Source organism: Puma concolor, unplaced genomic scaffold (assembly GCF_028749965.1).
Source record: "Puma concolor isolate L17-30 unplaced genomic scaffold, mPumCon1.1.hap2 unalloc_scaffold_27, whole genome shotgun sequence".
Lineage (NCBI taxonomy): Eukaryota > Metazoa > Chordata > Mammalia > Carnivora > Felidae > Puma > Puma concolor.
In genome coordinates this window covers 426706-441008 of record NW_028240233.1, presented here as the reverse complement: position 1 = coordinate 441008, position 14303 = coordinate 426706, and the positions used below count along the sequence as shown (strand labels likewise).

At 37.6% G+C, this 14303-nt stretch overlaps 2 protein-coding genes across 19 annotated transcripts in view; one reads left to right on the top strand and one right to left on the bottom strand.

Annotated features, from left to right (window-relative positions):
• Positions 1-13869, bottom strand: part of LOC147571454 (EF-hand calcium-binding domain-containing protein 13-like) — a 30244-nt gene extending 16375 nt beyond the window's left edge. Inside the window, exons 1-3 of the mRNA XM_086696417.1 lie at positions 13809-13869; positions 12650-12751; positions 3503-3556 (exon numbers count right to left, since the gene is read on the bottom strand). Coding sequence (XP_086552543.1) covers positions 3503-3556; positions 12650-12751; positions 13809-13869 — 217 coding nt within the window. The remainder of the gene's footprint in view (positions 1-3502; positions 3557-12649; positions 12752-13808) is intronic.
• Positions 1-14303, top strand: part of LOC147571450 (pleckstrin homology domain-containing family M member 1-like) — a 191938-nt gene that overhangs the window by 87081 nt on the left and 90554 nt on the right. The gene's annotated exons all lie outside the window — the stretch shown is intronic.

Here is a 14303-nt window from a genome sequence, read left to right as displayed (position 1 = left end):
TTATCGATTTTGTTTATTTTTTCAAAAAACCAACTCTTGGTTTCGTTGATCTGCTCTACAGTTTTTTTAGATTCTATACTGTTTATTTCTGCTCTGATCTTTATTATTTCTCTTCTTCTGCTGGGTTTAGGCTGCCTTTGCTGTTCTGCTTCTATTTCCTTTAGGTGTGCCGTTAGATTTTGTATTTAGGATTTTTCTTGTTTCTTGAGATAGGCCTGGATTGCAATGTATTTTCCTCTCAGGACTGCCTTCGCTGCATCCCAAAGCATTTGGATTGTTGTATTTTCATTTTCACTTGTTTCCATATATTTTTTAATTTCTTCTCTAATTGCCTGGTTGACCCATTCATTCTTTAGTAGGGTGTTCTTTAACCTCCATACTTTCGGAGGTTTTCCAGACTTTTTCCTGCGGTTGATTTCAAGCTTCATAGCATTGTGGTCTGAAAGTATGCATGGTATGATCTCAATTCTTGTATACTTATGAAGGGCTGTTTTGTGACCCAGTATGTGATCTACCTTGGAGAATGTTCCATGTGCACTCGAGAAGAAAGTATATTCTGTTGCTTTGGGATGCAGAGTTCCAAATATATCTGTCAAGTCCATCTGATCCAATGTATCATTCAGGACCCTTGTTTCTTTATTGACCGTGTGTCTAGATGATCTATCCATTTCTGTAAATGGAGTGTTAAAGTCCCCTGCAATTACCACATTCTTATCAATAAGGTTGCTTATGTTTATGAGTAATTGTTTTATATATTTGGGGGCTCCTGTATTCGGCGCATAGACATTTATAATTGTTAGCTCTTCCTGATGGATAGACCCTGTAATTATTATATAATGCCCTTCTTCATCTCTTGTTACAGCCTTTAATTTAAAGTCTAGTTTGTCTGATATAAGTATGGCTACTCCAGCTTTCTTTTGACTTCCAGTAGCATGATAAATAGTTCTCCATCCCCTCACTCTCAATCTAAAGGTGTCCTCAGGTCTAAAATGAGTCTCTTGTAGACAGCAAATAGATGGGTCTTGTGTTTTTTTTATCCATTCTGATACCCTATGTCTTTTGGTTGGCGCATTTAGTCCATTTACATTCAGTGTTATTATAGAAAGATACGGGTTTAGAGTCATTGTGATGTCTGTAGGTTTCATGCTTGTAGCGATGTCTCTGGTACTTTGTCTCACAGGGTCCCCCTTAGGATCTCTTGTAGGGCTGGTTTAGTGGTGACGAATTCCTTCAGGTTTTGTTTGTTTGGGAAAACCTTTATCTCTCCTTCTATTCTAAATGACAGACTTGCTGGATAAAGGATTCTCAGCTGCATATTTTTCCTGTTCATCACATTGAAGATCTCCTGCCATTCCTTTCTGGCCTGCCACGTTTCAGAAGAGAGATCGGTCATGAGTCTTATAGGTCTCCCTCTATATGTTAGAGCACGTTTATCCCTCGCTGCTTTCAGAATTTTCTCTTTATCCTTGTATTTTGCCAGTTTCACGATGATATGTCGTGCAGAAGATCGATTCAAGCTACGTCTGAAGGGAGTTCTCTGTGCCTCTTGGATTTCTATGCCTTTTTCCTTCCCCAGATCAGGGAAGTTCTCAGCTATGATTTCTTCAAGTACCCCTTCAGCACCTTTCCCTCTCTCTTCCTCCTCTGGAATACCAATTATGCGTAGATTATTTCTTTTTAGTGCATCACTTAGTTCTCTAATTTTCCCCTCATACTCCTGGATTTTTTTATCTCTCTTTTTCTCAGCTTCTTCTTTTTCCATAATTTTATCTTCTAGTTCACCTATTCTCCCCTCTGCCTCTTCAATCTGAAGCGTGGTCATTTCATTTTGCAGCTCGTTTATCGCATTTTTTAGCTCCTCCTGACTATTCCTTAGTCCCTTGATCTCTGTAGCAATAGATTCTCTGCTGTCCTCTATACTGTTTTCAAGCCCAGTGATTAATTTTATGACTATTACTGTTAATTCACTTTCTGTTACATTGTTTAAATCCTTTTTGATCATTTCGTTAGCTGTCGTTATTTCCTGGAGATTCTTTTGAGGGGAATTCTTCCGTTTGGTCATTTTGGATACTTTCTGGAGTGGTGCGGAACTGCAGGGCACTTCCCCTGTGCTGTCTTGAATAACTCGCGTTGGTGGGTGGGGCCGCAGTCAGACCTGATGTCTGCCCCCAGCCCACCGCTGGGGCCACAGTCAGACTGGTGTGTGCCTTCTCTTCCCCTCTCCTAGGGGCGGGATTCACTGTGGGGTGGTGTGGCCTCTCTGGGCTACTTGCACACTGCCTGGCTTGTGGTGCTGGGGATCTGGCGTATTAGCTGGGGTAGATAGGCAAGGTGCATGGGGGGCGGGAGGGGCAGGCTCAGCTCACTTCTCCTTCTGTGATCCGCTTTGGGAGGGGCCCTGCAGCAGCTGGAGGGAGTCAGGCGCGCCGCCGGAGGTGTGGGTCCGCAGAAGCACAGCGTTGGGTGTTTGCGTGGCGCAAGCGAGTTCCCTGGCAGGAACTGGTTCCCTTTGGGATTTTGGCTGGGGGGTGGGCGAGGGAGATGGCGCTGGCGAGCGCCTTTCTTCCCCGCCAAACTGAGCTGTGTTGTCCCGGGGCTCAGCAACTCTCCCTCCCATTGTCCTCCAGCCCTCCTGTTCTCGGAGCAGAGCTGTTAGCTTATAACCTTCCAGATGTCAAGTCCCGCTTGCTGTCGGAACACACTCCGTCCGGCCCCTCCGCTTCTGCAAGCCAGACTCGGGGGCTCTGCTTGGCTGGCGGGCTGCCCCTCCGCCCCGACTCCCTCCCGCCAGTCTGTAGCACGCACGGCCTCTCCGCCCTTCCTACCCTCTTCCGTGGGCCTCTCGTCTGCGCTTGGCTCTGGAGACTCCGTTCTGCTAGTCTTCTGGGGGTTTTCTGGGTTATTTAGGCAGGTGTAGGTGGAATCTAAGTGATCAGCAGGATGCGGTGAGCCCAGCGTCCTCCTACGCCGCCATCTTCCTCTCCGTCCTAACTCTACTATTCACTGATTTAATACAGAATATTTTTCCCCCACATAGAAGAGGTGTCATATATTAATGTCAAATTAAAAAAAAAAAGAATTTGCTACCAAGACACACAATTGAAATTATTTATTTTTATTTATTATTTTGAAAGAGAAAGAGAGACAGAGAGAGAGAGAGAATGAGTGAGTGAGGGGCAGAGATAAAGAGAGGGACAGAAATCCCAAGCAGGCTCCATGTTTTCAGGGCAGAGCCCCATGTGGCGCTTGATATCATGAACCTCAGACCATGACCCGAGTCAAAATCAAAAGTCAGCTGCTTAACCAACTGAGCCACCCAGGCACCCCAGAATTTAAATTTTATTACTAACATGCAGAGATTTAAAAGTGTAACTCTAAGAAATTAGATAAAAAACGATCTATCAAATGAAGGATAAAATGGTAGAAAAAGCAAAGAAATAAAAGTCTTTGAAATATAATTTTGAGTAAAACTTATATTCTTAGATTTATATTAACTTCTCACCTGTAAGAGTTTTCACTCCATCCATCAATTTATCAAGATCAACCTTCCCATTATCTATAAAAAAAGGTAAAGATAAAAATAATAAAATGATGCAGACTCAGAAAAACAGAGTATGAAAACCTTATATTGTGAAAGTCCACTTCTTTTCATTGTGCTCTATGTCAATCCTCAACTTATAAATCCAGTTCTTCAGAAATTCTAGGATAGAAGACGTGCCCTATTCCCTATCAGAGGTGAGCCAACTATCGTCCATTGGCCAAATCCAGCCCACTGCCACGTATCTTTTTATTTGTTCACCACCTAGCTTTATATGGCCCATGAGCTAAGAATCATTTTTACATTTTCAAATGATTGTAAAACCCAAAAGGATATTATTTGTGACACATAAAACTTACACAAATTTAAAATTTTAGTGTCCATAAATAACATTTTATTGGAACACAGCCACACTAATTTGTTTACACATTGTTTACAGCTGCTTTTGTACTACAACAACATTACTGAGAAGTAGGACAGAGATCACATCAACCACAAAGCCTGAAGTATTTATTATTTGACCTTTATAGAAACATTGCTGACCCTGCCCTAGAAGATAGAGTCCACTCAGAGGCAATTTATACTCCTGAATTGTTTAGATTCACCCTACTTTATAAACCTGGAAGAAACTATTATTGATGTTGGCCATGTTCTATGACCCTGCTCAATTATGGTATATCCATAAAGCCTACCTATCATTGTATAATAAAAGGAAAAATGAAGTAATCTTTCATATATTCCCAATATAATTTTTTTTGAAAAGTCTTTTCAATTACTATGATAATCATGGAATGGCCAGTGACATATGACTGGTGTATTTTTGAAGCAATTGTTAAAAAACTTCATTCATCTCATCATAGGCAAATTTCCCTTTTTTTTCTTATTTTCCACTCTTTACTTAGTCATCATACATTAGTTACTGACAAGTGGTCAAGAAGTTCCTAAGAAGAGTTCCTAAGAAGAGGTATGGTATTTAACAGGATCACAAAAGATTGCCACTGAAACTGCTAGGTTGGCTCGTCACATCTCCACAGATTTTGATGGTAATGAGACAATGAGCCCAAATGGATTAAGATAGTTTATTACTTATACCCAAGAAGTAAGATCAGCATGGTGTTGGATCTCTGCCACTTTAGTCCCAGAATACAACACGGAACCAGCTGGACAGTGGACTGGTGGGACATGCGATGAGTCGTTCTGCTGCTGGGAAGCTCACTCAAATGGTACCCAACAAGTTTTATAGACTTATACAGAAATCTGCAGCTCTATCCTAAGGGAGAGAGGCGGAAAGTTGTGTTCAACTGAAACTAAGGAGATGAATGAGAAATGACCTTGTGACCGTCTCCTGTAGATAGGGAAACAGATGGAGACACTGCTTGGTGGCAGCTCTTCACAAGGCTGTCTACTTCCCCTTGTTCCAGGAGGAACTGTGACGCTTTCAAGAAAGACTATGGTAAGATTGTGGTCAAGATGTATTTATGTGGCCTAGGTGGAGATGTGCAAAGTTGTGAGAGAAGAACCATTTCCCTCAAATTACGTATCTAATATTTGAAATGTGCTAGGTCTTAAGGGCACAAAGATAATTAAAGTACACTTTCTACTTTCAAGGACTTCAGAGTTCGGAAAAACTGGTTATGCTGAGTAAACAAAATTCAGAGATAGTGTACTTTTATGGAAGACTCTGATCAAATTGCCTGAAATTTTCCCATATACACCACATAGGAATTTTCCTTTTCCATAAATAACAAGTTAAATTAGGAGATTAGTATCTATTATTGTCGAGCCAAGTATTTTATTTATTGATATATATTTTTTAATATAATTTACTGTCAAATTGGCTTACATACAACACTCAATACTCATCCCAACAAGTGCCCTCCTCAATGCCCATCACCCTCTTTCCCCTCTCCCCCACCCTCCATCAACCCTCAGTTTGTTCTCTGTATTTAAGTATCTCTTGTGGTTTGCCTCCCTCCCTCTCTGTAACTATTTCTTTTTTTTCCCCTTCCCATCTCCCATGGTCTTCTGTGAAGTTTCTCAAGATCCACATGAGTAAAAACATATGATATCTGTCTTTCTCTTACTTATTTCACTTAGCATAATACCTTCCGGTTCCATCCACGTTGCTGCAAATGGCATGATTTTATTCTTTCTCATTGCCAAGTAGTATTCCATTGTATATATAAACCATATTTGCTCTATCCATTCATCAGTTGATGGACATTTTGGCTCTTTCCATAATTTGGCTATTGTTGAAAGTGCTGCTGTAAATATTGGGGTACATGAGCCCCTATGCATCAGCACTCCTGTATCCCTTGGGGAAATTCCTAGCAGGGGGTCATAGGATAGTTCTATTTTTAGTTTTCTGAGGAACCTCCACACTGTTTTCCAGAGCGGCTCTACCAGTTTGCATTCCCACCAACACTGCAAGAGGGTTCCCATTTCTTCACAGCCTGGCCAGCATCTATAATCACCTGATTTGTTCATTTTAGCCACTCTGACCACTCTGATCACTTGGTGTGACGTGGTATCCCAGCGTGAGTGTGGCTTTGATTTGTATTTCCCTGATGATGAGTGATATCGAGCATCGTTTCATGTGTCCATTGGCCATCTGGATGTCTTCTTTGGAAAAGTGTCTATTCATGTCTTCTGCCCATTTCTTCACTGGATTATTTGTTTTTCAGGTGTGGAGTTTGCGAGTTCTTTATAGATTTTGGATACTAGCCCTTTATCCGATATGTCATTTGCAAATATCTTCTCCCGTTCCGTTCCATCGGTTGCCTTTTAGTTTTGTTGATTGTTTCCTTTGTAGTGCAGGAGCTTTTTATCTTGATGAGGTCCCAATAGTTCATTTTTGCTTTTAATTTCCTTGCCTTTGGAGAGGTGTCGAGCAAAAATTGCTGTGGCTGAGGTCAAAGAGGTTGTTGCCTTTAAGCAAAGTATTTTAAATATACATATGTCCTATTGTAAAAGATAGATTACAAACTGTAAGAAGAATATGAAAATCATCTAGGCCTGGAAATCGGCTAACTTCCTTTTTTTTCCCTATAATTTAGAAAATTTATTTTATATCATTGAATGATGTTTAGAGTTAAGCCGATTTTTAAAATATCACTCTTATGCAGGGGCGCCTGGGTGGCTCAGTTGGTTGAGCGTCCGACTTCGGCTCAGGTCAAGATCTCGCAGTCTGTGAGGTCAAGCCCCCCACCTCGGGCTCTATGCTGACAGCTCAGAGCCTGGAGCCTGCTTCAGATTCTGTGTCTCCCTCTCTCTCTGCCCCTTCCCTGCTTGTAGTCTCTCTCTCTCTCTCTCTCTCTCTCTCTCAAAAATAAATAAGAAACATTAAAAAAAATTTAAAAATTAAAAAAAATTAAAATGTCATGCTTATGCAAACATAAAAATATGTGAGATACACTTGCAATTACTATAATTTCATATTTAGAATCTAATTCTTTTAAATTGCTGTTCAGCTCTTCAACTCAGAATCACTGGTGTCTGCTTTTGTCTCCAAAATATTGTCCAGTGTGCTATCAACAGCACTGGTGACACAGCATTTCTTAGATGAGGGCTCCATTAGAGTTTTTTATTGAAAGCAAACAAGAAATTAAAAATGTTTCTTGAGAGTAGTTGACACATAAGGCTACATTGGTTTTAGGTGTACAACGCAGTCATCGGATAGGTTTTTATACGTGATGCCACAGCACCACAGGTCTAGCTACCGTCTGTCACCATACAACGCTATTACAATATCATTGATTATATTCCTTATACGGTGTCTTTTATTCCCATGACTTATTCATTCCATTACTGGAAGCCTGTATCTCCTACTCCTCTGCATCCATTTTGCTAATACTCACATCCCCACCCCTCCGGCAATCAGTTTGTTCTCTGTATTTACAGGTCTGATTGGTTTTTTTGTTCGTTTATTGACTTTTTTTTAGATTCTACGTGTGAGTGAATTGATATATTTGTCTTTCTCTGACTTACTTCACTTAGCATAATACCCTCTAGGTCCATCTGTGTTGTCCCAAATGGCAAGATTTCATCTTTCTTGACGAATATGGCTGAGTAATATTCCAGTGTGTGTGTGTCTTCTTTGTCCATTCATCTATTGATAGGCACTTAGGATGCTTCCATATTGTGGCTATTATAAATAATGCTGCAATAAACATAGAGTGCATCTATCTTTTTGAATTAGTATTTTTGTTTTCTTTGGGTAAATACTCAGTAGTGGAATTATTGGATTATATGGTATTTCTAGTTTTAATTTCTTGAGGAACCTCCATACTGTTTTCCATAGTGGCTGTACCAATTTACATTCCCATCAGTAGTGCACAAGAGTTCTTTTCCTCTACATCCTCACCAACAATTGTTATCCTCACCAACACTTATTATTCTCATTGTTTTGATTTTAGCCAGTCTGACAGGTCTGAGTTGATATCTCATTGTGGTTTTTATTTGCACTTCTCTGATAATGAGTGATACTGAGCATCTTTTCATGTGTCTTTTGGCCATCTGTATGACTTCTTTGGAAAAGTATCTATTCAGATCCTATGCTCATTTTAAAAATCAGATTTTTTTTTTTTTTTTTTTTGGTGTTGAGTTGTATAAGTTCTTCATATTTTTTGGATATTAACCCCTTATTGGATATATCATTTGCAAATATCTTCTCCCATTCAGTAGGTTGCCTTTTTGTTTTGTTGATAGTTTCCACCACCGTGCAAAAAAGGCTTTTATTTTGAGGTAGTCCCAATAGTTTACTTTTGCTTTTGTTTCCCTTGTGTTAGAAGACATATCTAGAAAAATGTTGCTACAGCTGATATCAAAGAGATTACTGCTTGTGTTCTCTTCTAGGACTTTTATGGTTTCACGTCTCACAGTTAGGTTTTTAATACATTTTGAATTTATTTTTGTGTATGGTATTAAAGAGTGGTCCAGTTTCATTATTTTATATGTAGCTGTCTAGTTTTCCGGACAAATGGTCCAACAATACCATTTGTTGAAGAAACTGTCTATTCTCTATTGTATATTCTTGCCTCTTTTGTCATAGACTAATTGACCATATCATCACGGGGTTATTTCCGGGCTCTCTATTCTGTTCCTTTGATCCCTGTGTCTGTTTTTATGCCAGCACCATACTGTTTTGATTAGTATGGCTTTGAAGTAGATCTTGAAATATGGAATTGTGACATCTCCAACTTTGTTTTTCTTTCTCAAGATTACTTTGGCTATTGGGGGTCTTTTGCAGTTCCAAACAAATTTTAGGATTATTTTTTCTAGTTTTGTAGAACGCGCTTTTGGTAAATTGCACTGAATTGTAGGTTGCTTTGGATAGTATGGACATTTTAACAATATTTGTTCTTCCAATCCCTACGCATGGAATATCTTTCTATTTGTTTGTTGTGTCATCTTCAAATTCTTTCACCAATGTGTTATAGTTTTCAGAGCACAGATTTTTTTCCCTCTTTGGTTAAATTTATTCCTATTTCATTCTTTTTGGTGCAATTAAAGTTAACAAGAAATTTTGACAAGTTGATGTCTGATGTCCATCCTCATTGCTTGGAACTTTATTTTACCTTTGTGAGGGATTTGGCAGTTTCTTTTGCCTTCACTTACACTGTATGGTGTATCATAGGCAATTCTTTTGTGTATGCATCATTAACAACAGGTAGTATAGATTTTCTACTTGTGGGTTTCTTTCTTTCTTAGGTCCAAAAAGCATTTTGTTGTAGCTTTGCAATAAAATTTTGAAAAACAGAATTGTGGTCTTTCCTCCAATGGTGAGATGTTTTCTTCACTAATCATAAATTTATACTTTGCCACTGTTCCCATGCTTTTCCTGTATACACAACTTTCCCTTCAATTCTTAATGACAGCGCAATTTTTTTGGAGAAGTTTTTAAACAGCAATTAAACTCAACGCATGGGGTACCAACAATACACAACTGAAAGTGGTAATGTGCCACAGTGACAGGCTAAAACCAAATTCACAAATGCAGACTCAATGACAAGAATGTAATAACTCTACTATGTGATTGGTAACAATTATAAGATGCATCCTGATTCACATGCTAAAATGTGAAAGTATTATTTACATATATATATTTTTTAATTTTTTTAATTTTAAAGAATATATATTTTTTAAATAATGAAATATGAGGCTGATTCTGATTCTGCCATGGCCGTATCAGCTCTCTACAATCTATTTTTCCTGATGATTAGACTAAAAGTCTAAAGAAAACACAAAAAGCAACAACACTAGACTATAGAAGAGAACCAAAACTTGCAGAAGTGACTGGCAACGGGGGTGAGCCTTCTGTTTTGGTTTTCTCTTTTCCCTAATGGCTTTGTCCTGAGGGTGGGGCCCCAATCACAGAACTGCAAGGCAGAGCAGGAAGCTAAGACTGATTAAAAACTCCATCTCTTTGACCAGGGAAACCTGGAAAAGAGGCCCCTTCAGGCTGGAAAATATGGGGTAATTCCAGAGAGGAGAGAACAATGGAGAAAGGGATCCCCTAATTCTGTGTATGAATCTGTAAAAGTCTTGGGCTCACTTTTGAGTTGTGCATGCATGAGACAGATACAAAGAAAGCATTCTTGCAATGGCTTTGAGAACTGAATTAAGATTTAAACCAGGGCCCAAGTCTCAGACTAACCCAAGTGGCACATGCAGACAGACCCATAGCAGTAAAACAGAGCTTTGTAGAATGAACTGAGACTGGAACCATCCAGAGAAATGGGAGATGGAATTTGTGTTCTGAATCTCAGAGTTGATTACCTGCTAAAACAAAACCCACCAGCATTGTTCAATGAATTTTAAAAGGACCCAGAGTCTACACAACAAAATAGTTGACAAGGTTGAGGATACAATTCAGAATTATTTAACATACAAAAAGTTAGGAAAATGAGATCAATTATCAAGTGAAAAGGCAATCAACACATGCCAATCCTTGGATGACTCAAGTGTTAGAATTATCAGGAAAAAAAAAAAAAAAAAAAGGCTCTAAAACAAATATTTTGGTCACAGAATCCCTTTACACTGTTAGAAGTTTTTGGAGACTCCAAAGAGCGTCTGATTATCTTGTATGCTAAATCGTAAAACAAGTGTTAATAAAATTCAAAGGACTGAAATCATGCAAAGTATGCTCGCTGACCACAACAGAGTTAAATTAGAAATGAACAACCAAAGGAAATCCGAGACATTCAAATATTTTGAAATCAAACAACACATTTCAAAGTAATCCATGAGTCAAAGAAGAAATTACAAGAGAAATTAGAATGTATTTTTATCTGAATAAAAATTAAATACATGAGACACAGTGAAGGTGGCGCTTAAAGTAAAATTTATAGCCTTAAATAACTATGTTAGAGAAGAAGAGAGATCTCAAATCCATAATTAAGTCTTTATCTTCATCTAGGAAAGTAAGAGCAAGCCAAACCAAAGACAAGCAGAAGGAAGAAAATAATGAAGATTAGAGAGGATATGAGAACAATGACAGAGAAACTCAATGCAACCAAACATTTAGTCTTCGAAAACATCATCAAAATTGACTAGCCAAGAAAAAAAGAGAGAGGACACAGATGACTACAATTAGTAATGAAAGAAAGGATTAACCCATTGAACTTAACAGTAATTTAAAGGCTAAAGAGGGAATACTGTGAACAACTTTATGCCAGAAATTAAACAACTTACATGAAATAGATTCCAAAATGGACACAAGCTGCCAAAATGGAATAAAAAAGAAACAGAAAATCTGAATAGTGTTGCAACACACAAGAAAATTTAGCATTGGAAATTTTCTCAGAGAGAAGGGACTATGTCCAGATGGCTTCTTTGGTAAATTATTACAAATAATTAAAGAAATAATATCAGTCCTACATAAATTATTTCAGAAAACAGAAGTGGGAAAAAACACCAATTCATTCTATGAGGCTAGTGCTACCTTAATACGAAAGCTAGACAAAGACATCACAAGACAAACTCCAGTGGTGATGCCTTGTAATGATACTGGGAAGGGATGAGTTTTAGTAGAAAAATCAAGAGCTCAGACTAAGACAAGTTAAGTTACAAGTTATTTGAGCTATCCAAGTGGAGATTGCAAATAGGTAGTGAATAAACCAAATAGAGATCCAAGGAGTGTTTTAGGTTAGGAATAGCTATCAGTGATTCATTACCATACAGATAGAATTCAGAGCTCAAAAAGTAGGTAAGATCACTTAGAGAACCCATCAGAGCCTTGAGTTATTTCAACGTTTTGAAAGAAGGTACAGAAAAGTAGAAGAGGGGAAGATAAGATGGGGAGAAAAAAACCCCAACTAGTTTTATGATCAGGTTTACATAGAAATGGATCATTCTGCCCACTGTGTGTAGAGTGGATTTAAAAGTAACAAAATTATAGGCAGAGAGAGAGTTATCTAGCAGTCTAAGAAGAGATAAAAAGAAATAGAAAGAAGGGTAGTGATACAGGGCTAAAGAGTAGGAATGGATTTTAAAAATATTTAGGAGTTTAAATAGGCAGCAGCAAGTAATTAAGTGGGTAGAGATTTCTGGCAGGGTCAGTGAAGCAGAAAAAAGGATGATCAGTTTAAAAAGATATGGAATATATTAGATTACAAATTTTATCCTTGAACAGCTATTTGGGGTGGACTGAATAGAAATGTCTCAGAAGATTTAGAATAAAATAGTTTGAAGACTGGGGAGAAGACTGGAAAGAACATAACTGATGGTTCAAACAGATGGTTAAAAGTAGGGGTTCATAAAATCACTCAGGGAGAACACATAAGACAAAAAAGCAAATGGTTCAGATTGGAAGAACTAAGAAATGAAGCGTTAGCCAGCGTATGATCACTTTTAAATTTAATCCGTAGAAGTTTTATTCTACATTCTGACTATTCCTCAGATAAGCATTCTGGCTTCTCTGCTTTCTGTATGAAAACATGTTGATAACTTTAAATTTTAAAAATGAGGCAGGATTTCTTTTTACTTTAGAATGGGTTCTACTCTAAGATACATTTCCTTTCAGCATCAAATAGTCCTAATTTCAAAAATTCTCATATGCACATTCACAGGCAAAGCTCTGCAGAAACGCAGAGAAATAACCACAGTGCTTACCGTTAACTGGTAGGTTATCTGTTAGACTTTGAAGCTCCTCTCCTGTGAGCACGATTCCCATGTTTTCTAGAACAGTATTGACTTTACTTCTTTCAACCTTCCCTCCTCAGGAAAGAGACATAAGGAATGACAAAAAATACTAAAATATGAAAGAACATTAAATACTAGAAATCTATCAGTGCTCTGTTACTATTATATTGAAAATGTTTTTACTATTAATATGAAAAAACTAGGAATAAGGAAAAATAGAATCCTTTTCAGTACTATTAATATTGCTTTGAAACATGAGTACCAAACTCTATTTTAACATCGTGTTAAAGAGCCTTAAGCTTTGCCTTGATGAAACTATGGACAAGAAATAATTTATGAAGGGATTTTGCAACTTAAGCTAAAGACAACTAATTGAATTTGCTTTGTGTCTATGTCAGACAAAGCATTATATAGATGCTCAGAAACATAATACATATACTTCAGAATTTCAGGGAGAGTTTTCATTTACTGAGTAAATATGTTCTTATTCATCCTCGAATAACAACAAAAAAATGAGACGGGATACAATAGTGACAATTATGCCATTCTAAACCCCTGACAGAACAGTTGACAGTCTCTCTATGCTGGTTTCTTTATCCTTTGATTTCTCTTGTCCAATTCTTCTAAAATTCTCTCCCCTAATCACATTCCTTCATTTTTTTTTCTAATAGTTTTGTCATTGGCCAGAGGGCATGACATGACAGCATTTATTTTGCCCCTGGTGGCCTGGGTTATATATAGAGAGAGAGATATATAGATTGATAGATATAACTTAAAATCTGCCTTTTCTAATTACTTTAAATATATATATATTTTAAATGCTAGAAGAGAAATTTAAAAAAAATTAAGTTTATATATTTAGAGAGAGAGAGAGTGAGTGGGAGATGGGCAGAGAGAGCTAGGGAGAAAGAGAGAAAGAATCTCAAGCAGGCTCCATGCTGCCAGCACAGAGCCCTGCGCAGGGCTCAGTCTCACGAACTGTGAGATCATGACCTGAGCCAAAATCAAGAGTTGGACGTTCAACCGACTGAGCCACCCAGGCGCCCCTAAAGAGAACTTTTAAAACTTCTCCCATGGTACCATAAAGCTAAGTATTCTAGAAGGCTACTAAAGTATCTTTATGGCTTACCATCAACTGGAAGCTTCTTTAGCAGCCTCTTTTGTTCTTTATCTGTTAGCTCAATACCCATGTTCCTCACAAAATCTGATAGATGTTGCACATTAATATTTTTCCTTTGAAAATATGAAACGTGATCATTCAAGAATTTTATAGAATAATTATTTCAAGTAATAATTTAATAGTGTTAAGCATGTTTCTTCCTAACTTGAGCAAGTTCAAAGATATAATAAGATATATACATCCATACAGAATTGAGAAGGGTCATATATCAAATTTGCTTAAAAATACTGAAAAGTATGTTTTCTTAATCTGACAAGAAGTCAAAGTAGAAGAGAATAGATTTTACCTAAATAACTGTCTGATTAATGAAATATCAACATCAATTCATTTATCCATCTTACCAGAGAATACTATATATTTTAATTTTTTTCTGAAATATGTTATTTGCTCTTGATACTGACAATAAATAAACTTTTTTAAATGAATATAATCTATTGTCAAATT